Source organism: Lasioglossum baleicum, chromosome 16 (genome assembly GCF_051020765.1).
Source record: "Lasioglossum baleicum chromosome 16, iyLasBale1, whole genome shotgun sequence".
NCBI classification, from domain to species: domain Eukaryota; kingdom Metazoa; phylum Arthropoda; class Insecta; order Hymenoptera; family Halictidae; genus Lasioglossum; species Lasioglossum baleicum.
Window position 1 is genome coordinate 9907085 of NC_134944.1, and position 25017 is coordinate 9932101.

Sequence of the window (25017 nt, forward strand, 5' to 3'; positions counted from 1 at the left end):
GTAACACTTGGTCATTCACTTGCAAACAACTTACTTTTTTGACAATTTTTAGTTTGACAATTTTTAGTTTAGTTTGACATTTTTTAGTTTAGTTTGACAATTTTTAGTTTCATAATTTTCAGTGCCTAAATGGATGAATACATATTTATAAAATTTTTGCTGCGTTTACATAATGGTTTGAAGAATACGTGCAAAAATCGACTGCTTGCAAACTTAATTTTCTTATAATATATGACAACTTCTTTAGCGTCTTGCTTTTTTTTTAACAGGTTACTTTTAATTGCAAATTATTTCCAGAGATATAAGAATACATAGTAAAATACAGTTTTTTTAAAAAACATGACTTGACAACATCTTTGAACCGTGGAATTGCAAATCACTATTCTGTATTTTTATCCGGGTAATTACGTGCAATGTAAAAGTCATGTTAAAAAAGTACCGTGAATTTTATCTGAACCAATATACCAATGGCTCTATCTTTTGTTCCATCTTGACGTGACATGTCTTGCATGTCGATGCGATATTTCTCGTATTATCGGACAAGTGAGTTAATCGATTAGTGCTACGAATATAATTATCAAGTGTTTGTAGGAACACGTTCATACTGCGTGACGGGTAATGACATCGAATGACTGTTCGTATTGCGTAACTCAGGTTTTTTGCACTGGCTTAACGTATGCATAACACAAGTGAGCATAGCGAGCAATCATTTGCTACGTTTCTTGTTACTCACAGCAAAAGATTTTTTTAATGCGCGGATGCACACCGGTTAATTAATGCAAAAAATACTTCAATGCACTTTGTTTACCAATATTGGGTAACTGGAATCGATATTAAATATTCAATAATGCATTTCATATTACGCTATCTTTTCATTGAAAATAATATACAATTATATCAAACGTTAAGGAATTTAATTACACCGGACCGCCGAATTGTAATAAAAATGTAATTAAAAAACTGGAAATTTGTTGAGAAAAATGTGCAGAATCCAATGGTTGCTATTTTGATTAAAAATATTTCATTACTAAAAATGTTGCGTTCATTTAAAATTAATCTCAAAAATCGCACATTTCATATGTTGCAACCAAATAATTAGGATGTAGATGGAAAAAATAAAATTTGTTCGGGGCATCTAAATAGAAGTTTATTTGTTGGTTTTGCAGTTTCATTAGACTGTAAACAATGTGTAGGGATTCACAAAAATTTTTCATTCTTCTACTGTTTCAAATTACACAGTCCATATTCATAATATGCAGAATAAATGCCAAGAAATAGGAAGAAATGTATAAACAAATACAAATATGTAACAAATAAACAGTTTTAAATATTATTTTGAGACAATAAAACTTAAACAGTTAATTAAAAAATTGTTACAAAAACTGTATTTATTACGACAATTATCAGTAATTACGACAATTAACAATAATGTTTTAATCAATGTTAGTGCAAATTTCATCACGATATCTGTTATGGTTCAATAGTTATAGTAAAATGTCACCAAATTTCTCGATCCAGCCCACGTGATACATTAAACAATATTAATTCCTGAAGAAGGACGAAGGTTGGAATGATTCTCGCGGTATCATACAAAAAAGGAAAAGTATATTGTAAATATTCCAATCTGAAAAATTGTATTTGGTATGTGATACAGTAGATTTGTACCCGAGGCGGCTGCAGATCGAAGTTTCGATCCTGTAGGATCAATGGTTCAGGAGTTATGCTTGCTTAAAGTTGAGCATTTTTCAGTGTTTTTGACAGGTAAGGGCGCCGCCATATTGGTTTGTAGTGACGACCGCGAGCCGCTTACCTTGTCGCTCTCCCCCCTCGACCAAACCCTAACTAACTCAGTAAGCGACCGTCACTACAAACCAATATGGCGACACTTACCTGTCAAAAACATTGCAGATTGCTCAACTTTAAACAAGCATAACTCCTGAACCATTGATCCTACAGGACTGAAACTTCGATCTACAGGTTCTCCAGGTACAAATCTACTGGATTACATACTGAATACATAATTATTTATAGCAGAGAGGCACAAATTTTGAGTCCGCTAAAGAAAGCAGCCTTAAATTTCGTTAACGTCGATATTTTTAGCTATGCTACCTAACTCGGACCTAAACATTTAGTCATTATTTATTACACCAAGTCATTTTTTAGTAAATGAACTTCTGGATCGGCCGCCCGGACCACTGTGGGCGTCCTCGGTGGCCAGATAATTTAGCTAGAAACTGCCGGTAACTCGACCGGAGGGGAAGCTGGGATCGATCGCTTTAATTTTATTATCTCGTCCCGTGACTGCTGTATCCTGGGTCCCGGTTCCTTCGATCCCCGGCTACCCTCCTCGGTCTTCGTGATCTCGATAAGATCGAGGGGCTGCGTTTTGCCTCGTATTACATACTTCGCACACTTTAACCGGCGCACGCGAAAAGGTGCACGATCCCGAACAGCTGATCGTAACTTGGCCGCGGCGTACTGGTTTTACGAAACCGTGGAAATCGTTAATTCCCGCTACTTGATTGGTACCGTGCAGCCGTGCCAACTAAATCCACGATCGTTCCTTTCGTGCGATTTTCTTTCGTTTCTACTCTTGTTGGTTGTTTATTGTCGATCTGTAACGTTGTTCGAGAGCTTTGTTGTGATAAAAAGAATAATAAGGTTTTCTCAGTCGTTCGACAGGGGAGAAGTCCCTATAATTTTTTGGAAGCTGTTTATTGAAGAAAATGTTTTTCAACACCATTAGGGCCGTACTCTGGTTTTCGAGGACATTTTTGAATGAATTTTTAGGAATTTTGTTTAGCATATTAAACTTTTTGTACTGAGATTTTGCACACATGTTTCTTGGTATTCGAAGAACAGAAATTATTGTTTTAAAAGTAAAAATAATATATATTACGCGAGTTGTGTATTTTTTTGTAGAGCACGCGTTGAGAAAAAAATGAGAAAGTATATTGATCAGTATGACCACCGAAATAAATTAAAAATGTTGATTGTTTATAAGGCTAGTCGCCTGAATAATTAGAACAGTGGAAAAAGAATTGTTTATTTTAAGGATCCTGTACACTAGATCAAATATTTATGAAACACATAACATGACAATGCAACTGCGGATTCTTATGCAAAATGAAAATGTTTTGCAACGATTGTGGGCAGCAGGAGTTATATAAAAATTAATTTCATACCTTAATAGATTTTCTACACTGAAAACGTCATAACAATATTTTTGGAGTTTTCTAATCTTTTACTGTTTTATATGTTTGACCCAGACAATATATTCATGAAGTCATAACGATCCATACAGTCGAGTTAAAACTTCATAAGCAATAAGAATAAGCAATAAGTTCATAATCGTTCGATAAGTACAATATACAGGCTGTCTCAGCTGAAGGAGGCCACGTAAATATGTCCTTTATTTTTAATGGCACAAAAAGAATATTTACGGCATAATTTAAATGGCATCGAAGGAGGAATATCATAGAAGAACAATTTTTTTGTCCGGTTATTTTTTCATAGTTTTTTCAAGGTCATCGTTATTTTTTTATCGGGAAAACTTAATTTTTTTTATTCCATCTTGCTAATGACGTAAGCAATATTCAAATGTATTTTTTCAGCCGCTATAAGATGGAATAAAAAAAAAGATTTCCCGATAAACAAATAACGATGACCTTGAAAAAACTATGAAAAAATAACCGGGCGAAAGAAATTGTTCTTCTATGATATTCCTCCTTCGATGCCATTTAAATTATGCCATAAATATTCTTTTTGTGCCATTAAAAATAAAGGAGATATTTAGGTGGCCTCTCTCAGCTGGGACACCCTGTATATTGATTTTAGTGTTGATTTAGTGCATATTTTAGTGTTTCATTTAAAGAAACTCGCTGTGTCGAAGCCTTCGGAATGAATGATATGTCATTTATTGCCCATTAACTTGAAAAATGCTATCTCATACTAGTTGTTCACCATGTTAGGAAATAGTTATCTATTCTTGTAGATTTATCATTACTTGATGAACATGCGTTTCGTAAATATTGAAGTGCAAGATACATACATAAATCACCAAGTAGATATTATTTACTCATTAATTTATGTTATGAAAACAATCTCTTTTCAAATAGTTATTCCAGCTATGTGAATTTACTGTATTTATATTAATATCAATTCTTTATACTTATATGAGATGATTGCAAGTTCAAGCAAAATCAATTTTAAAGATTGGTTAAATTAAAATTAAAAAATGGCTAAATTTTCTACAATTAGAAAAGAATAGTGACTATGTGTCTAATTGATTAATAAAGTTGTATTCTTTAAAATTTAACCATTGAATTTTATTTTATTTTGTTTAACGCAATAAGAAATTAATTTTGAGAATCATTCCGAGTATTTTTCCGCTTAGCGATTGAAAGAAACTTTTTGTCAGAAAGAAAAACATTAAGAATTTACAACAAAAATGAGTAGGTGTAATTGAAAGCAGTAAGACCCCTAAAAAAAATTCAAAAATACTGTTGTTATATTCAGCCCCATAAGAAAAAATAAATAAATTTTTGTTTCGCTATATATAGTTTGTTACAATTCCGGTAGAAAATTTTTATATTGCACGAAGATCCACTTGGATCATTTTTCGGAAAAAAAAAATTGAATACTCCATTCCGCGGACTAGATCGAATAAACGGGGTCCCCGGACAGGTTGATAAATCGACGCTGACTCTCCTTGATCACAGAGTCGCCATCGTTCCATTCACGACATGTTTGCAATCGATTCTGTCAATTCGCATACGATCCGCTAATGTAATTGATTTTAGAGGCAACGATATTGAGGATGGGGCAACGTAGGGGGTGGTGGTTGAACGGGGGTGGTTTGTACGTGAACGTGTTGACACGCAATGCCCTCGAGTATCGCGTTTAACGGCGGAAAGGCGGGGCACGGAAACGTGGGATCGCGTTACCCCTTCGGGTAAAAGCGGAATCATCCTACCCCGGGTCCACTTTATTCCTACCCCGGCGTCCATTAAGGAATAGGATATACTTCTTTGTTACTTTTACGGGTCTATTAGATCAGGCGGGTCGGACCGGAGCCGGTAGCATGCTAACTCGATGCCATGCTGTCCGTCCAGTGATGCATCGGTGAAATTTCAAATGGGGATCGATCGCGATTCAATTTGCCCCGTGGATTTGCGGGATCGACATCAACGACCCGCGACGCTTCGAATTAACTCGAACATGATTGTCTACTTTACTGCCGGATAATGGGCTTACGCCGATATCTTAAGGGGTTATCCCTAGTTAACTACCTCGAACCCTAAATGCCCGCGGGTCTACATCCTACGAGCATGCATGGCTGGCATTTTGTGGGGACTTCGTTGCAATATTGGTTGGCGAACCGTTGGAAATATCGTCTTTTTATGCAGATGGACCAACGTCACTGCAAGACGAACGGCCAACTGGGACCGCTAACATATTATTCTAATTTTCTCTTTTACGGTTAATTTTACAGTATATCATAAATAATATACGTATAAACAATGTATTTCAACGGTGAAAATTGGGAAAAGAAGGAAAAAACTAAACGCTCTGATCTGGGCTACTAGGTACGCCAACAAATCTAAATCAAGATATCTGAAAACCGAATATCCATCTAGAAAAACAAAAGGGTTTTTTTTATACTATATGAGCGCCACCCCGTGTCTTCCCCTTGGAAAAATTAAAGAAATACATAAATTCCAAGGCTGCGCACAATAAAACTTTAGTGAGCGCGACAGTAACAAATTGCGAATATATATCCATAAATAAGAGAACAAAAAAATTAATGTGGAATATAATAATTAATAAGTTTTTAGTTGTAGCAACGTTTCTCTCTAACGTCTGTAAGACGTTTAATATTTAAATGTTGGCAAACGTTGGTGTATATTTCTTGTTAATTAACCCACTTTAATAATTGTAGGCCCAACGTTGGATATTCGTTGGCAAATTGTCATCAATTTTCGTCGCTTAGCGGAACCAGCCGCACCGCGCTTAGACTAGTCCGTAGTTTCCCTTAAATACTGTAAATGGCCTCGGAAACCGCTTCTTTCGAAGAGATTTAACATTTTCGGGACACCCTGTACACAGCGTTTCCATGTTCCCTGCCATTGTGCTCTCCGTTTGCAGAGTTACACGACTTTTACGACTTCAACAAATAACGTTCTCGCTGATTATTCGAAATAATAGAAGTACTCGAAGTGGACAGAATTGATGATGCATTTCCTACGTTCATTCTTTGTTTTGAAGCCAACAAGCCAGTTCCATTGTTCCATCAAACAAGTGCTCAAATATTTTCGATCGACTGCGCGCAGTCATAAATTAAAGACAAATAAATACGATCCGTCGCCATTCATGTATATGTAGTAATGTATACGAATGCAACACGATTCAGATGCTGGAGTACAATTAATCGCGAGGGCATTTGGGTAAACGCAGAAACTTGTGGAAATGAACAATGCGAATAGAGATAATAAAGATACAAATAACGAATTAATTCTACTATCTCTGTGAATGTGTAAACAAAGTGGATCCGAAAAGTGAGAACTAAATGTCTCGAGAAATCGTCAATATTTAAACTGTGAGAGTTTCGTAAATAATGATCGTGCGACTCTCCCTACTTCTGGGTTCTCTCCCTGCTTCTGGGTTCTCTCCCTACTTCTGGGTCCTCTCCTTACTCCTGGGTTCTCTCCCTACTCCTAGCTTCTCTCCCTACTCCTAAGTTCTCTCCCTATCCTCGCAGTCACGCGAGGCAAAGCACAGCACGTGGACGAACCGATACACTAGTAGTGGGGGAACCAGAACGCTGGTAGCGGGGGAACCAGAACACTGGTAGTGGGAGTCGTGAAACGATATCGGGGAATAAGTTGCCCGGGACTGCTTGAAAGTATTACCTGCAATGTTAACAAATTTTTCTGTTTGGGCCCTCCCTCATTGTTTTCTCCATACTTACTAAGACCGCATAAAGTATGTGAAACAACTATAAAGCTGACCGTCACGAGTCACCGCAAAAATTCTGTATTGCTCGCCAATGGTGATAACAACAGTATCTTAAAAATATTAAAGCAGCACTAAAGATGACTGCCGCTATGAAAGCAGAAATTTTAATTGTTTTTTTAATGCACAATGATGAGAGTCGCCAGAGTGTTGCATTGAAACTTGCATTATCATTTCGAGTTTGCCCACTCAAACACCTTCCTAATAATTCTGTCGAAGCTACATCCTCATAAATCGACTTCATTTCTTGACACCGTGTACATACGGGGTGCCCTACACACGTATCGCCGTAGAACCCAACTTTCGACGAGCTTCACTCGAGGTTTCGCACTCGATACGTCTTCGTGGAACGCGCGCGTCAATACGTGACAGAGGATATCTATCGGCTGGCATGAATTTTTGCAACCGACGGCGGTTATGCACTCGCACCCTGCTCTACCCTCCTCCCTCCTCCCTCTCTCCCTCTCTCTTTCTCTCTTGCGCGCGACGAAGGGAAAAATCGGTCGACGACACCGCGCCTCGACGATTTCCTCGAGATTCTATCTGCTATGCCGCAAACACTTTTACGCCGTCTGTAACGAAGAAATAACGCGTTGGTATTTCCCGGGGATGTTACCCCCGCGTTTTACAACTAGCATGCTCGCCGCGGGAATTGATATTTCGATCCTGCCCGACGAACGAGTCGAAAATCATGCTACTGATAACTGGGTCTTTACGCAAAATAGAAATATTCTGACACTGGCAGTATCGAGCACAAAATGTGCACGTTGCTATGAAAATTATAAAATTGAATTTGGTTTGATTTGGTTTGATTACTATAATATGCGCTTGTACAAATCGATTTAACACGTTGAAAATCTGTTCCCAAAATTCCACAAAATCTACTGTAATGATAATCTTACGTCTTATTAGGTTGTTGCATATAAAATGTACGATTTTGAAATGCAAATCTTATAAAATGTTTTGTTCAACAATTCTATTGTATTGTAGTCTACAAGTTTATTTATAAAAGTTTGAGGTACAAAGCTAATCCTTAACATGCTATACTTTCTGTTCAAAATCTGTTATTCCATATGCAACAACCTAATATGTATCCCACTTGACTTTTATAAATTATGAACAAAATTGATTAAATTAATTTCTAAAGACACACAAGGAATTGTGTCACCCATATTTGACCTATGATTATATTGGGTGAAATACAGGGTGTCAAAAAAATGTTGAAAAAGTTACTTTTAGAATGATCTCAGATCTCAGCAACCACCCCTTCCAAAAAAGTGCAACATAAAACAGTAAAAGGTTAGCAAAGTCTCAGAATATAGGTATGCAGCTTCGAATGCATCACAATGATTAGGAGATGAAATTAATTTTTATTCTGCATACCACAATCGATACAGGATATTTCCATTTCGCATAAAGATCCAATTATCACAATCAGCAGAATGGTTATTTGAACGAACCTATCAAGATCGACCCGAGTATTTCCTTCCAATATTCACTAATTTCTTCAATTGAGCCTGCAATGTCAAAATGCCACGAGGGACCTGCTGATAACGTAGCTTCATCGACAAGCGATACTGCAGTCAATTACCTAGTTAGAACAACGCAGGGGTACAGGTGTCAGCGAGACTGGGTTACGAAGTCAGGAGGTAGCAACACGTGTTAGCGTTGATAGATGGAAACTACCGATTCCGTGACCGCAGTGTCATTTACCGATGGGGCTTCTCTATCGACAGGTCTCTTATGGCGTTTCAACATTGTGATAGTATCCGCGTATCAACTACAACACAGTCTCTCCCAATCTTTCGCAGTCCGTTTCTTTCTCCTGCATGTTCTCTTTAAACTGATCACCGTATGTAACAAATTAGATTTGTGAAACAGTTACCAATTTGCTCGTGACACTTTTCTGATTAAAATGAGTCCGAACACGATACGATTTGGGTCATATACAGGTTGACCTTCACAAGTCCTTGGCGCGTTCATCTACGAAAAAGCTGTTAACAATAGAATATGCATCTTTTAAAACCATTTAGTCTTCATCCAAACATTTCTCGCTACGTTTAATAATAATAATGATGTAAATAAACGTCGTAATATCTGATGTCCACTTTGTACACTCCTTTGTCTTATACCGTGACTCCTATTAATATTCGAAAACTGTTAAAAAGACGATAACTTTTTTAATATCCGACCAGACGACCTGGTTTTTTTTCTAGAAGTTAAAACAATTGGTTTACTACATAAAATACTGAAAGTTGTATTTTGCAACTGTTTCACGTGGGCCTTAAATTAAAAAAATACTTCTTGTAAATTCTTTCTGTACGCGTTCCATTTTTCCAATATATATTTTAAATAGCCATTAATTTATTTTAAAGATTTACATTTGTTTAGATGAATTCGTTAATTATAGTTTTACCAATTAATCCAAATAAACAATATCACTGCAAAACGATGTATGGTCAAGAAATTTCGTTTATGTTAACCACTAAATAGAAATTAAAAATCAAAAGGGCGTCCTTTTATTAAATAGACACATTTAGCAACCTGGAAGTTATTTTAAATTATTTGTGGTGGCCTAGTGGGGACGCCGAGTGCAAAGGGTTAGTTCTCGTTGTCTCGGTCGATTTTCCCGGAGAACTTGTACAAAAATGTAAATCCAACAGCTCCGAAGAACCACTTCTATGACTATACTTTCTCGACACCCTGTGCACGTTTCCGCGGGCGAAACGGAGCTGTCGGGGCTCGCCGAGGGTTGGCGTAATGGAATTTGACATTAGAATCGACGCCGGAGGTGCGGAATCGAGGCGCGATGCGATGACGTTCTCTCTCTCCTCCCTCTCTCTCTTTTACTCTCTCGGCGAGAGACGTCGAGTTTCTCGCGATAAACGCTCGGCTGCAGGAATTTTTCAGGCGAGCATCCGTGACGCCGGGATTTCTTTTAAACGCGCCGCCGTAGCCGGAAGTCTTCCTTGGCCTCCCTTATTATACGGGCTGACGTGATCCTTCCGGCGAAGATAGCATTCACCAGCGACCGTAATAAGCTCGTATCGCCCAGGGAACCCCTCCCCCCAACCGCCGAAAATCTTTCATATTTGACGGCGCAACGAAATCTAACGTTGTATATTTATGAGGGAACTTGCTCCCGCCCTTTTGTCGTTTCGTGGGGAATTGAGCGGAACTTTTATCGCGGCGAACACAGACTTGGAGATTTACAAATATTTTTTTGAACGTGCTTGCCTACTCCGAAAAAACACACGCACGTTAGTAGCTATTATAATATAAACGTGGTCATCTGATAAATTTCATAATCAGCGATTTTAAGTTTCCGGAATTTTTTAAAAATCGATTTTGCAGTCAAAAATTCGGAAAAAATTCACAGTCGTGTATGCCATCGGGTAGAACGTTCGTGAATTTTTTCGTAATTTTTGGTCAAGGAGAACAGAAGAAATAGAGCATAGTTCATTAAACTGTGACCATCCCTATAACTACCCCTGTGAGGGGGGTAGCAACTTGAAACTTGCCACAGAGCGTTCTCTTTGGGGTCCTTGTCGAATAGAATGAAGATATCCTTGATGGGGGTACATTTGTGACCTCCTTGATGGGGGTACTACTGTAAATTTGTGACCTCCTTGATGGGGTACTGTACATTTGTGACCTCCTTTATCGGGGTACAATTGAACACCTAGATGGAGATTATAATATTGTTAAGAGTAGAATGTATTCTTATTGTTTGTGAAAAATATAGTTATGAGAATAATAAGATGCAATAACATAAGCATTTTTGTGTTATCTTTGTGATCTCCTTTGTGGGGGTACCGTACATTTGTGACCTCCTTTATTGGGGTACTGTACATTTGTGACCTCCTAGATGGGGGTACATTTGAACACCTAGTTGGAGATTATAATATTGTTAAGAGTATTCTTATTGTTTGTGAACAATATAGTTATGAGAATAATAAGATGCAATAACATAAGCATTTTTGTGTTCGTAGATCATCCAAACGTTAAGTGCTACTTTGGTCATGGTGGACTCCTGGGCTTGTCGGAGGGCGTTTACAGCGGAGTACCGATGGTCTTGATGCCATTTTATGGGGACCAACATCTGAATGCTATGGCGGCTAAAGCCAGGGGTGTCGCCGAAGTCGTAGAATTCACTGAACTGACCGAGCAGAACCTGAGACACGCTTTGGACGAAGTTTTCAATAATACCAAGTACGTTCCTTCCGAAATAATTATTATTATTTTGATATTACTTCGAAAAGTAACAACAAATTGACACTGAACCAATTTAATTTTACAATTACTGAAATTATAAAGATGCCACCATATCAATTGATTCAATATGTAGATTAGGTTACTCAAGTTCGCAAAAATCGCACAAATTCTAAATAAATTCAGTCTTGTTATTTTTATAAGACAATACATACTGGCCACTTTTAACACTCGTATTCCTGTGAGTTCTAGGCCTATGCCGGGGTCACTTCTGACCCACACTGATATTTCACTAACACATATTGACGCCAGATTAAGACTCCCACTTTGCCCTTCCCCTTCCACGACGCTATTCCCCCACGCTTCTGCCACAGCTTGGTCACGTGACAGAGAGTAGGTAACCGTATTCCCCTCAATTTCCCCTACCGCGATAGTTCACGAATGACTCTGGCATAGCATACGGGGGTTAATGCTAGCGTTGTTAAGACGATTAAATAAAAATTCACTGTACAATTGGATCGCTTTCAGAGACCCGTTTTCATCATCACAAAAATGGCCCACTACAGTAACACAAAAGATTCATTAATTTCACCAGAAAAGACTGTCCACAGTAGAGCCTGTCCACAGCGATTCAGTCGACAGTCCAAACAGTATCAAAGACGTTTTCGCAACCACACACATCACTCCCCAAGCCGACCACACGTGTCAAACCTACCGTGAACCGATAGAGAACCCCGCACATTCCGAAAGGTGCGACACCATTGGCTCGTCACGGAAACCGGAAGTCGCTTACTATCCCTCCTCGACTAAATGAATCATAGCCGCCGCCGGTTAGCATCGATACACCGGCAAACCATGCTCGAGAACGTATCGGCGATCCCCTAAAACTCGCTTGCATCGGGACACGTTGGTATAGATCGCGTCGGGAAGAGAAAATGAGAGCTAGGGGGTGGGGGTAAAAAACGAAAAAGCAAAAAAAAAAGACCAGAAAGGGAGAAACGGATGGGGCAGGGGTGAACCGCGGCAAAAAAGGAAAATCGTATAATCTGGCCGGATATTCGGTCCGTTGAATATCTCACGAGCTGTCCGGACGCTCGGATACCCGGGAAGTGCATCGTCGTTGGATGCACAGGCGCGTGGAGGGGGGGTGGGGGCCCCGTTAATCCGTAACGCGGCTCACTGGTGTTTTTCCAGAGCCCTCTTTCCCTCTCGTCCACCCCGTGCACCCTTCACGCCGCTGTGACACTTTATGCGTTCTCCTTTCTCCGCGTCCCGGACGGACGTCCCCATTTTTTCGCCGAGCCTTTTCGCCAGGTCATTTGCCGGCGGGGGCAACGGCGGCTCGGTCCTAAATTCGAGGCACGAATCGCGGAAAGAGCGGACGTGTTCTCCGGGATGGTCCTCGTCCATCGACAAATACGAGTTGCAGCGGCGGTGCAACGTCGCGACCCGATGCAACGCGTTGGAAACGGGGACGACGACGGGGATGCAACGACGTCCTGCACGAGCCCCGTGTCCCGGTCTCGTAGCCGGGCTCTCTCTCTCTCTCTCTCTTCCTGGTCGCATGGGAAATTTCACGGCCGCTAAATGTTTCACGGTACGAATCAACGCCGCGGACCGATGACGACCGTCGAGCCCGGCCCAGCCGAAATTAAATTCTACATTATTCAATGCGACCCTCGGATAACTTGTTAACCGCACGGCGGCCGCTCAACGGAACCACGACACGACGATATCCACCCGCGAACCCGCCCCCCACCCACGCCAGCTTTCTGTTTACGCAACGCCCGAGCGGATCCGCTCTCTCGCGAGCCGCGATAATTGCTCGACGCGACCATGAATATTGCAGACGTCCCCGCCAGACGATATTCTATGACGACCACCCTTTTTTCAAACGAGTTTCGAGCCTTCCAGAGCAACCGGACGCGGGACCCGACGCACAGTGCAGTGTTTGGCTCGAAAAATCGGGAGAACCTATTTTAGCGTTATTTACCGGCGTAACGTTATAATTAGACTGCGGATCTTCATGGAAAAACGCATAGGCTTTTTAAAAAAATTTTGTTTAAATATGGCGTTGTCATTTAGTTCTGAGCTGTTTAAAATTTCAAGTCTCTAGCTCATCGGGAAGTTAGTTTAAAATCAATTGCGAAATTTGTACCGAACAAACAGACGAACAGACAGACAAATAAACAGATAGACAAACAAACAAACAGACAAACAAACAAACAAACAAACAGATAGTCAAGAAAGCGAGCTAATAAAAACGCGGTAAAATAAAAATAGTCTGCATCGATTGCAAGAAAGAGAAACCAAATTGACTGCTCTTTACTTCACCGGACTCAAAATTTGTGCCTTCCTCCTACGAATTATGATGTATTTGGAATGTAATCCAGTAGATTTGTACCCGGCAAGGATGAAAATCGAAGTTTCGATCCTGTAGGATCAATGGTTCAGGAGTTATGCTCGCTCAAAGTTGAGCAATCTGCAGTGTTTTTAACAGGTAAGGGTGCCGCCATATTGGTTTGTAGTGACGGTCGCTTACTGAGTTAGTTAGGATTAGGTCGAGGCGGGAGAGCGGGCAAGGTAAGCGGCTCGCGGTCGTCACTACAAACCAATATGGCGGCGCCCTTACCTGTCAAAAACACTGCAGATTGCTCAACTTTAAGCAAGCATAACTTCTGAACCATTGATCCTACAGGATCGAAACTTTGATTTTCATAATTGCCGGGTACAAATCTACTGGATTACATACCAAATACATAATAATTCGTAGGAGAAAGGTACTAATTTCGAGTCCGGTAAAGTTTACCCAAATTGAATGTTATTTCTTCCCTTAATGATTACGCCTTGCGAAGGCCGGGGCTATTTTTACCCAGAGTACGATGTATTTGTCCGAACACTTGATTCTTGACGAGTAAATTAAACGAATAGTATTCAACCCACCAGAAAGACTAATAATTCTACGAAACGTGCCCCCGACAATACGTTCGAAAGAATTAATGAACCAAGTTGTGGTCAACAATTCTTTCAACGGTGACATTCGCGATACCGATCGAGCATTCTCCGCGATATTTCCGGACATCGGGTCATAAATAAAGTACATAAAAGTTCAATTTAATGTTTTCCATTTAACAGTTAATGCGTCGTTGTCTACAATTCTTTTTGACGTTCGCGATATCGATCGGATATTTTCTGTCGGGGGTTTTGCTGGTAGTGATTTAAATAAAGAGGAACTTTGGAACACACTTTATTATCAGACGGGAGATTTATTTGGCGATCAGGCGACGGTTTCGAGTCACGGCCGATCGAACATGGTCCGCGTGTGGAACGAATAGCTCGGCTAACGACACGATGAAATGCGAGACGGGAATCGGCGTAAAACCGTGCCGCGCGTCAGGTCGCGTGAGCCGTTGCAATTGTTAAACGCGGCGTCTCATGCACGGCTAATATAAAATTAACGAACGATTTGGGGAACAGCGTCCACGGGGCCCGACACCGGTTGTGTCGTGACGCGCTCTACAAGCCGCCCTGCACCTCGTAATCACCACTTCCCGTTGATTTATGGTTGCGAGTTCTTGCCTCCGGCCCGACCCGGCCCGTGGTAAGAAAGTCGTCGCGGATAAGCGCAATCAGGCGGTTGTTGGACGATGGTCACGATAACGAGACCGAGACACTGGATACCCTGTGGACTCGCATTCATATTTCAACACCATTTAACCCTTGCTCAACGATTGATGCTTAACCCGCTCTTGCAATAACCTGCGGACTCAGCTTCTATTACGTGTGCAAATAAGTTCTTTCCCCTTTTTTTCCAAAAACATTTTATATGTGTTTCTGGTTAACCCGTTAAACGACGTCTACAGAAACTTTAATGTATTGGGTTGGCAAATAAGCTCGTTCGGCTTTCTACATTGGCATAAATCACAAAAACGGAACGAACTTATTTGCCAACCCAATACTATGTGTATTTATTATTTAAGGTGGAGTGGGGTAAGTCCGCCCTAGTTTTTGCAAAGTTGGACTTTAAACTGATGTATTTTGAGGATTTTGATGTAATTAACGTTCTTGGTATCGAACTCTTGCCACAGTTATTACTGATGAATTAGTATTATGTAGGATTCTAATTTTGCTTGAAAATGATCGTTTTGATAGGATATTGTACAAAAATGGGGCAAGTCCGTCTCTGAAAGTTAAAAATACTTTCGAACCTTGTTTCAAGTGCTACGGCGCAAAAAGAGAATGATTAACAAGCCTGCTTTAAAATGCTTCATATTGCATTAAATTATATTGTTTAGTTTTATAGTTATCCATTTTTAAACAAACAAGTACTGTTTTGCTGAAATGTGAAAGGGGATACAGTGATATTACAACAAAGTTTAAAAATGCAAGAAGTGCAAGCAAAGAATTATTAACAAGCCGGCTACAAAATGCTTTTTATTGCATTAAATATATTGTTCAGTTTTATAGTTACCCATAGAGTACGGACTTACCCCACCGTGACAGTACGGACTTGCCCCGTGTAGTAATATTTACGGGGGAAGATCATCTCAGTTTTGCTCAATAAATTTTAAAAAATACAATAAAAACTGTTTGTTTAATGTAAACCTACATCAATATTTGTTGTACTTATCTAAAATAACAACACAGGATATATTACTAACTTGTAAACTATTGCACGTTCAGGATAACCTAAAAGTTGTACGTGTACCTCGCACGTGACTGCTTGGCATGGGTTGATTTAAGCGTGCAAGACACCGTTATTCTTTGGCGACATCTACGTAGAATAATTCATACCAACTTATACTACATTAATAAATACAAGCTAGAGAAATTTCGTCCATATTATAATAAAAATAACCAATTAACGGACTTGCCCCGTAGACGGACTTACCCCACTCCACCTTATATTCTAATATCAAAAGATATTCGACCTTGAAATTAATTTTCCGCCAGCTATCTTACGCCAACCTCCACCAAATAGAGGATGTAGAACATAATTCATTTACACCCTGTGCAATAGATAAAATATACAGAACAAAACTTCACGTACAATTTCCAACGTTACAAAATCAATGCCGGAATAAAAAAAAAATACAGCAGACCAAAGCATCCAGATAAAAACGAAAAGAGCACGAATCAAATTTTCCGGAACGGTTTCCGAAATAAAAATTCACGAACGCAAACCGGTTTCCCCGGAAGGGGTCAAAAGCCCGCGAACTTTGAGGACGAATAATTTATAAACGAATTGGACACCGGCAAAACGATGACTTAAACACCCCCTAATTCCGCATGCGGCGCATGATACTTCATTCCGCGCGAAATCCCGGACACGGAGGACAGCGGAAGGTGATCGATTTGATGGGGAATGAGCCGTCAGACATCGTACGTTCGCGAATCTCCAACGGACTCGCAAAGTTCGCGCGGCTGCGAATGCAAATCGCGTGTGTGTGTGCGTGCGTGTGCGAGACCCTTCGGGGGTGTTATGTGTGGGTGAGGAGCGGACACTCGTCGGAGAGGTTGGTTCGTGCCCGATTACCCGGACCTATATTTCGATCACGTAACCACGGGATGCAAATCGCGATCGTCCAATTACGCGGGCACGAATCTATTTATTAATTAATATTCAAGGCGTTACGTAACGGGGATACAATCACACCTGCCACGCAGCGAGGATCGTGGAGCGTTACTCTCTCTCTCTCTCTTGTTCTCTACGCCTCCACACTGTCGAAGATCCAAGGCGTACTCGTAAATTCTGGCCTGTCGTAATTACCCGGAACCGAGCCACGTCGAACGCGAACTTGCCAACGCTTTCGCGTCGTTTTGATTTATTAAGCAGCTTTCATCGCTCCGAGCAGTGACTCGCGTGGCTCGTAATTAAATCGGCTTTAAATCATAAGCTGAAAGTAACGAGGGGCTGGGCACTACTGTTTTGTTACGTCTTCCAGCCACTGGATTTATTTATTTATTTATTTTTGTGTGAACCGATGTCGCGCATTTCTGGAGAATTTATATGCACGCGGTGGAGGTGATAGGAGGTTGGTGATAGATTCTTCAGCTTTTCGTTTCTGCCATTTTTGTACGTAAGAAGTGCTAGAATATTCTTTCAAGTTTCTCTTTACGTATTGCAAGCCAGGCTCGGGAAACTTCTTCCCCGCTCGTGTTTCACCACCCCCACTACCAGTGTGCCGGTGCCCCCACTACCAATGTACCGGTGCCCCCACTGCCAATATACCGATGCCCCCACTATCAACTATTTCATATTGACCCTACCGTGCTTTGCCTCCACCGTGCTTTGCCCCACGTGACGGGCAAGGATATGGCCCCTTATATGTATTATCTATGTATAATCTACACACTCCTAATCTCTCCAGCCTGCTACACTCCACAGAAGGTTTACATATTAAATTATAAATAATTATAATAACGATAATAATTGCAATTATATATATATAGTAATTAAGAGACCAATAAAAGTAAATTGAATAGACTTCATGCTACAGTCATGATAAATTAAAAATGATATTAAACACAATTCGAATAACTAATTAGTTATGTGCTTAATACCCCTCCTTCCAGATAATATAGCTTTCCAAAATTTTGAGTAACTGTACAATTTCTCCACCGAATAGATTTTACGTAAACTTTTATTGTAAAAATAACAAATATTTGTGTGATAAAGATGAGTAATAAATTTTAGTAATTTGATACTAAAACACTTGTTTCGTCACTCGTTGTTTAACGAATTACTAAATTGTTAAATTATCTGTGTCCATTATTATTTTGTGTTAATATTTTATCATTCTATTATGTTTGTATTGAAATGTTCGAAATAGTATATCTCACCTTCAGTCATTTTTCCTTATTGTGTTTATCACTACGTCAGAAATCATTGCGAATGTATCTATTTAAATGCAAGGGCTTAATGTATACGTGTTAATTTTAATTGGCATTAGGTAGGCCATGGCGCTCAATACACGTTCATCCTGTTATCAACTATTTACTCAACTCAAGATTAAACATATCTTTATATGTATGAACACTATATTAATACACTTTATCTAATCACCACAATTTTTCCTCCTGCATTCGAAACTCAAGCAACGATGCATTATACATATACACACTTATACAGCAAACGTAGTTTATTTATTATTGAACTTAATACTTTCTTTTCCAGCAGTTATTTAATAACGATACTACATTAATTTGTTAGCTATACTGAATAATATAATGTAACTACATCTCCTAAAATAATTATCCAAACAATTTATTGAACATCTCTTAAATGCAGCACAGTTATGAAAAAAGTCTTTCGATAAATTTAGTTATTGAGCATTTTATTCGTTGATTTATTTATTGAGCATTTTATTCGTTGATTCATTTATTGAGCATCCTTTAAATGCAGCACAGTTATGAAAAAGCCTTTTGATAAATTGTCGAATATTAATTGTTAAACTATTTTTCCTGGAATGAAAATAATATAAATTCCATTATGTAGCCATCGACACGTTGCTGATCTCACGATAACAATATTTAGGTTTGAATATATGGATTGTAATTTGAACAACCGCTGAATAAATTAATGTAGTGGCGAGTAGGTTATTTAAAAAAATAGATCTCTTCAGAGAGACATCTGCAAATTAATAATACAATTATTTTTAATTAATTTTTATTTGTAATTAAATACGAATTGTGTTCATTCATTCACTGGACATACACTCGACAGAAGCCAACTGGAGAGTATCTGAATCCCTTGATAAGGTATTATGTTGTCATTGCGTGTCGTAACTCGATAGTACTTATCCGCTCAAAGACACATCGTGGCAATAAACTGGTCGCGATCACGAGTTCCCGGGTCGGCAGAGTCAAAGTGTCGATCGTCTATACCGTCGTCCCGGCCATGAAGCTTCACCTCTGGTAGTTGGCTGATCGGCGCGATCTTAAAATCGCCATAACCGAAGTTATATTATTGCCTGTGGTTCACGACTCCTCGAATTAGGGGATGGCGAGGATCGCAGGCCATGACGCTGATATAGTATCTCTACATTCTGTTCGATTCTCTGGATCTGATCCAGGGTCCCGCGAGGCGACGCGAAGTGGTCATTCAATCCACCAAGATCTCTGCGCATGATTGCGCTTGTACGCCAACTTCGACTTACAGCCATTCGAGCCGCGATTAAACGACATATACCGGAGCCAGAGTTGCCAGATCAAGACTTGTGTCCTCACTCTACCTTCCCCTTCTACGACTACATTCACCAAGTTTCTGCCACGTTCCGGTCACGTGACGCGTTCTTACACATCACCTCTCGTAAACTAACTCTTCTAACGTCTCAAAGAGACTCGATTCGTTTGGACCAATTTGAAAAGAGTTCTTGAAGGGTGTCCACTTAATTTTGCCCCCAGTTTTAGTGTTCCAGTAATTCAGAAAATACCGCAGATATCAAACTGAAAGTTTGCAGGATTGAACTGCTGATCTAGTAGAGCCAGCTCCGCCGGGATTAATCTAAAGTGACAAAACAATAAAACAGTGAATGCTAAATCCTGATTTGGGGACGATAGTGCGCTTCGCAGCACCTGCTCGCTCGTAAGGGGTGCGTAATGGCGAGGGTGGACCCTGAATAGGGTGGACCCTGAATAGGGTGGACAAGAAGGGGAACCATGGTTCCGGGACGACTGGAAATGAACAAGACCGGAGACGCTGCGTAATGACGCGTGGAACGTCTCCGTACGAGAAAGTAATTGGACGCCCGGCTCGCCTAACTCTCGGCCCAGACTACCGAGTTCCCGGTCCCGCTTTGATGAATGGGAGAACGTTCGATTGACTGAGCGAGCCCAGCACTGAAACTTCGTCTCTGATTGATGTTTCTTGAGCCGGGGATCGCAAAGAACTTCGGGCTCTCATTGATTATTGGACAGTTTAAATAGTTCGTGATTCACCATTCAGCCACACAGTGGGGGACAACATTCAAAACTTATTATTCTTTGGCAGGTATGGCCGCCTGTGTAGGATAATGTGGGCGTTTTTGTGATTAGGCTGAGGATTTTTATGCATTCGCAGAGATATACAGTAATTATGTATAGCAACTGGTATTGCAATATGAACATTGCTATGTTAATATCGTACATCATTAATATACATCACCAATGTACATCACCAATGTACATCAGCATTGTACATCACCAATGTACATCAGCATTGTACATCACCAATGTACATCAGCATTGTACATTGTACATCAGCATACAATATTGTCAATCAATACAATACAATATTGTCAATCAATACAATACAATATTGTCAATCAATACAATACAATATTGTCAATCAATACAATACAATATTGTCAATCAATACAATACAATATTGTCAATCAATACAATACAATATTGTCAATCAATACAATACAATATTGGACATCAATATTGTATTTTGTATTGCATGTTAATATTGTATATTAACAAATATACAAGTTATAGGAAATATACGTATAGCAACTGCGAATCTAAAATATGTAGAAAAGTGTTTTGCATTTAATTTTGATAGAAGAAACTTTGAAATAAAAGAAAATTGTTTTTGGTATTCTGAATGATACAAAATATAGATTAAGATCATTGGAATGAACATCTACAACCCATAAATATTGCCATTATTTTATAAAAAAATTAACTGGGTGAAATATGAAACTGAATCATATAAAAAATCTAACAACATTGTTATGTTGTTTTCCACGTAAAAATACTATTAAGGGATGAAATAAATTTTTATTCAACTACTGCCTCCCACAATCGATGCAGAAAGATCCGCAGTCTATTAATTACCAAACAAAGTTAAAATAATAGTTAATGAATGACTTAATAATTCCTTATGGTAAGAATACAATTTAAATGCCAATTCTGTGATATTGAAAATATTAAGGAAGAAAATATTAAGAAAGAAAATACATTTCTGTTTGACTGCAGTTCATTGAAATTAAGATAGCAAACTTTCAGTTTAGTTATAGAACACATTAAGATTTGCAGTCTACTAATAAAATACATCGATTTAACGTCGACTTAACAAGTGCGTCGTTAGGGCATCAAGTCGCAAATAAGAAGGCTCGTTTATCTCCCACTAGTTCTTCAGCTACTACGCTAATTGCAGAGAAAATTGTTGCCTCGACGTTGCGGTAGACTTTTTTGCGTGAGCAGTGGCACGACCGTAAAGTGCATTACGATTACAAGAGAAGAGTGGAGTCGCGGAATAACAATAAAATTCGACCAAGTTCCGAGCACGTTCATGCACAAGAGAGTAATTTATTCTTTTTTTCTTTTCGGTGGAAAAAGAAGGTCGATTTTCTTGCAGAACCTCCGACTTTTTTAAAATATCTATGTAAAATCTTGTAGACACAATCAATTGTTGTTAAAATCATGATGATAATGTTTATGTACAATTCATTCAAACGATTTGGATGATAAATAAATGCTCACGTAGTCCCTGTATATTCCAATTAATATTGCCAATTTCTGTAAAAATCTAAAGATGACAATTGACAATAACAAAAATTTTGTTTCTTCAATTATCATTTGTTTGTTAGTGTTTGGTCTCATTCGAACTAGAAAAATGCATTTATGACAAAAATGGGTACGTACAGTTTAAAGCAGTGGGCATATTAAATAGATTTAGAGACATCAGTATTAGTTTCAGCTGAATAAGAAAATCAAGCTCCAATGTCCTGCAGTCAACGCAAACATTTTTTATTTTGCATAAACATCATTTTATTGTGTAAACTTTCGTCGACTGGTCAAGTGGTCAACTGCTATTCTCTTATTTCTGACCTTGCATGACCTTGAAAATTATTGTTATTGAGAAACGCGAATATGCGAGCAACATAATGGGTCTATATTGTGCAATAAATTAATTATGTAGCGAAGTTAATTATTATACAGGGTGGGGCAATAGCTATGTCCACTTTGAATACTGCCATTTTTTGTATTAATATGAAAAAATGTTATATACAAAACTTACACAGTATAGAGGGCAGCATATTGTGACACAAACATTTTCGGCGTGGATGGAGGCATAGAGGAGATTTCAAGGTCACCTTGACTTTTTTTTAATGGAACCACCTACTTTCTGTATCATGAATAAAAATGTATCGACCTCCATATGTCCTAAATCTAATAGTTAACGAGATATTATCGAAATAATGTTCTTTCTTGAATAATATCTCGTTAACTATTAGGTTTAGGACATATGAAGGTCAACACTCAGGACTTGATACTCTATCGACGTATAGAATACAAAATAGGACATTCTATTTAAACAAATCAAGGTGACATTGAGATCTCCTCTACGCCTCAACCCACGCAGAAAATGTTTGTGTCCCCCTCTGTACCGAGCAAATTGTGTTCATAACATTTTTCCATATTATTACAAGGTGGACATAGTTATTGTCCCACCCAGTATATTTGTTTAACACATTCTTGGCGGGACGTGTACCACTGTATGGCTATAACCACGGAGATGGTACACGCCGGTCGCGAATGTGTTAATCTCATTTGATGATTCAGTGTTGTGTCAATTTGACCCTGAAGGGACATATGAAGTTGCGAATACCACGTTGGTTAAAATATATAATAATTTAGCTTCGTGTGCAGAATCTTTCCTGTCGAGACCGTATCAATCGTCCCTGGTCGTGCTACGGTCATCTTATTATATCGTGCAGGACAGTAGGCGTTCCGTTTGACGTGCGATGCGTTCGAAACCACAGCACCGGCAACAAAACCGAGGATTCCGTGGCGCGCGTTCGTCGGATAAGAATCCGGGAGACCGTTTCGCCTCTCTCGAATAAATCCGCTGGTGGAAAGGACCAGAGCTCCGGCGAACGAGCCACCGGGACGGATAGCGATGGTGGTCGGTTCCGCAAGCTGGAGCTCGTCGGGCGAAAAGGGTTACGCTCCGAGGAGAATAAGGACGGGAACAACAGGGCAATAAAGCGGACGAAGGCGAGGGTGAAGCACGAGAGGGCAGAGTAAACGGAGAAAGATAGATGAAGGGAGCGAACCGAGCGAAAAACCCGAGGACAAAGCGGGAGTGGGTGGGGGATCGTGGGGGTTGGAAACGACTAGGGGGTGGGGGGATGAACGGGGTACGAAGGGTGAGTCGGGTGTCGGGCTAACTTGACGACGGAGCTGCACTATGTTATCCCTCAGCCGTAACCGAAGAAGAAGCGGAGGAGCAGAGGCGTGCCTCGTACCTCCTTACAAACTGCCGAAACTTTGACTACCACCACCCTTCCAACCTTCCGACTACTGGCTGCTAGCTGCTGGCTTTACGTGGCAGCTTGCACGCCTCGCCGCACCACACACGCCCTTTCCTTTCACCGGCGAGTACGCGCGCCGTCAAGGTCTATTTTCGAGAGCTACAGTAGGCCAACGCGGTTCTAGATGGAAAAGAATTACATTTTTGACCATTTTTTGTTATTTAATTCGCAGTTGGTTCGTGCTCCTAGATTCCTACAGATCTTGAAATAAAACGGCTTTCACTTGCAACGATTTTTTAAATAACGTGATGAACAGGGTGTCCCAGGTTTTAACAGCCGAACTTTGTTAAAAAGGAGAAACTGAATGTTGACAATCGATCAGAAATATTGACAATCGATCAGAAATGTTGTCACTGCTCTTAATCAAGATTTAAGTGTATAGCCCATTTCTGGTAACATTAGTAAGACACAATATTAGTTCATCCCTTATAAAACATCTCTCTAAATCCTCGTATAAAAATTGGTGAACATCAGTACTTGTTAAAATAGAATTTCATCCATCAGAATTCCTTCAATCGTCTGGTCGTTATGAACTTTTTTTTACCACGTTTATATTAGCTTGCCGAGTTGTCGTTGTTGTTGTTGTATGCGTCAAATCTTGTAATCGAATTTTAAACCATTTCCCGATGAGCTAGAGATTCGAAACTTTAAGAATAGCTTAAAACTGGATGACAATGCAATTAGAAAACAAATTTTTAAAAAACTGCGTTCAGGAGATAAAAAAATGTTAATATTAACCGTCACATCTCGTCGCGCGACGCTCGGTAGTACGTGATCGCGTTCAGCGATCCCCACTCCGCGCGCCAGTGCTCCCTACTCCACTACGCGTTCCCACTCCGACTCATCCCCACTCCACTGACCCATTTCGCACCGAAGTAGCTCAGTCAGTGTGGTGTTCCGTTCATTCGGTTCCATTTCGGACAATTCCGGACTCGAGCGTGGTTTTTAAAAAGTTCTTTTTTATACTCGAGATCTCGCGAAGATTATACTGTTTGTAGATGGTTTTCCTCTAACTAATTCCCTGCCATAAAAATAAGATGCTCCAAAAAGTTACGACAAAAATAGGAATTGTATAGGGCTTACACTATTGTCTTTAGAAAATTGGCAACAACTTTTCTGCCAACTATACCCTCCCTTCCAACGGTATAAAATCCTTGCGTAATTCTCATGCTGCGAGATTTCATAGCTAAAAAGCAAAACGTGTTCCACCTTTACGACGGTCCCTTACATATTCAAGAAAAGTCCTCGAAGGATTCGAGCTGGCTCGTCAGATCTCCAGAGTCCTGGAGCATCCTAGGATTAATCCCATCGAACCTAGCCTCGAATATTCCGCGTGTAGAACAAGGAGGGGAATCGGTTCGGCAGCATGTCAGTGCGCTATAATTCGAACGATCTTCATTCCCGCGGATGTTGCCCTCGAGGGAAGGATGTTCGGTTCGGAATAGTGTCTCGTTCCTGGAGGATAGCTCTGGACCCGCGAATCCGA

General features: G+C 39.9%; 1 protein-coding gene across 1 annotated transcript in view; it reads left to right on the forward strand.

The window, feature by feature from the left end:
* The window catches only part of LOC143217189 (UDP-glucosyltransferase 2-like), a 71766-nt gene that overhangs the window by 22046 nt on the left and 24703 nt on the right, over positions 1 to 25017 (forward strand). Inside the window, exon 4 of the mRNA XM_076441119.1 lies at positions 11007 to 11226. Coding sequence (XP_076297234.1) covers positions 11007 to 11226 — 220 coding nt within the window. The remainder of the gene's footprint in view (positions 1 to 11006; positions 11227 to 25017) is intronic.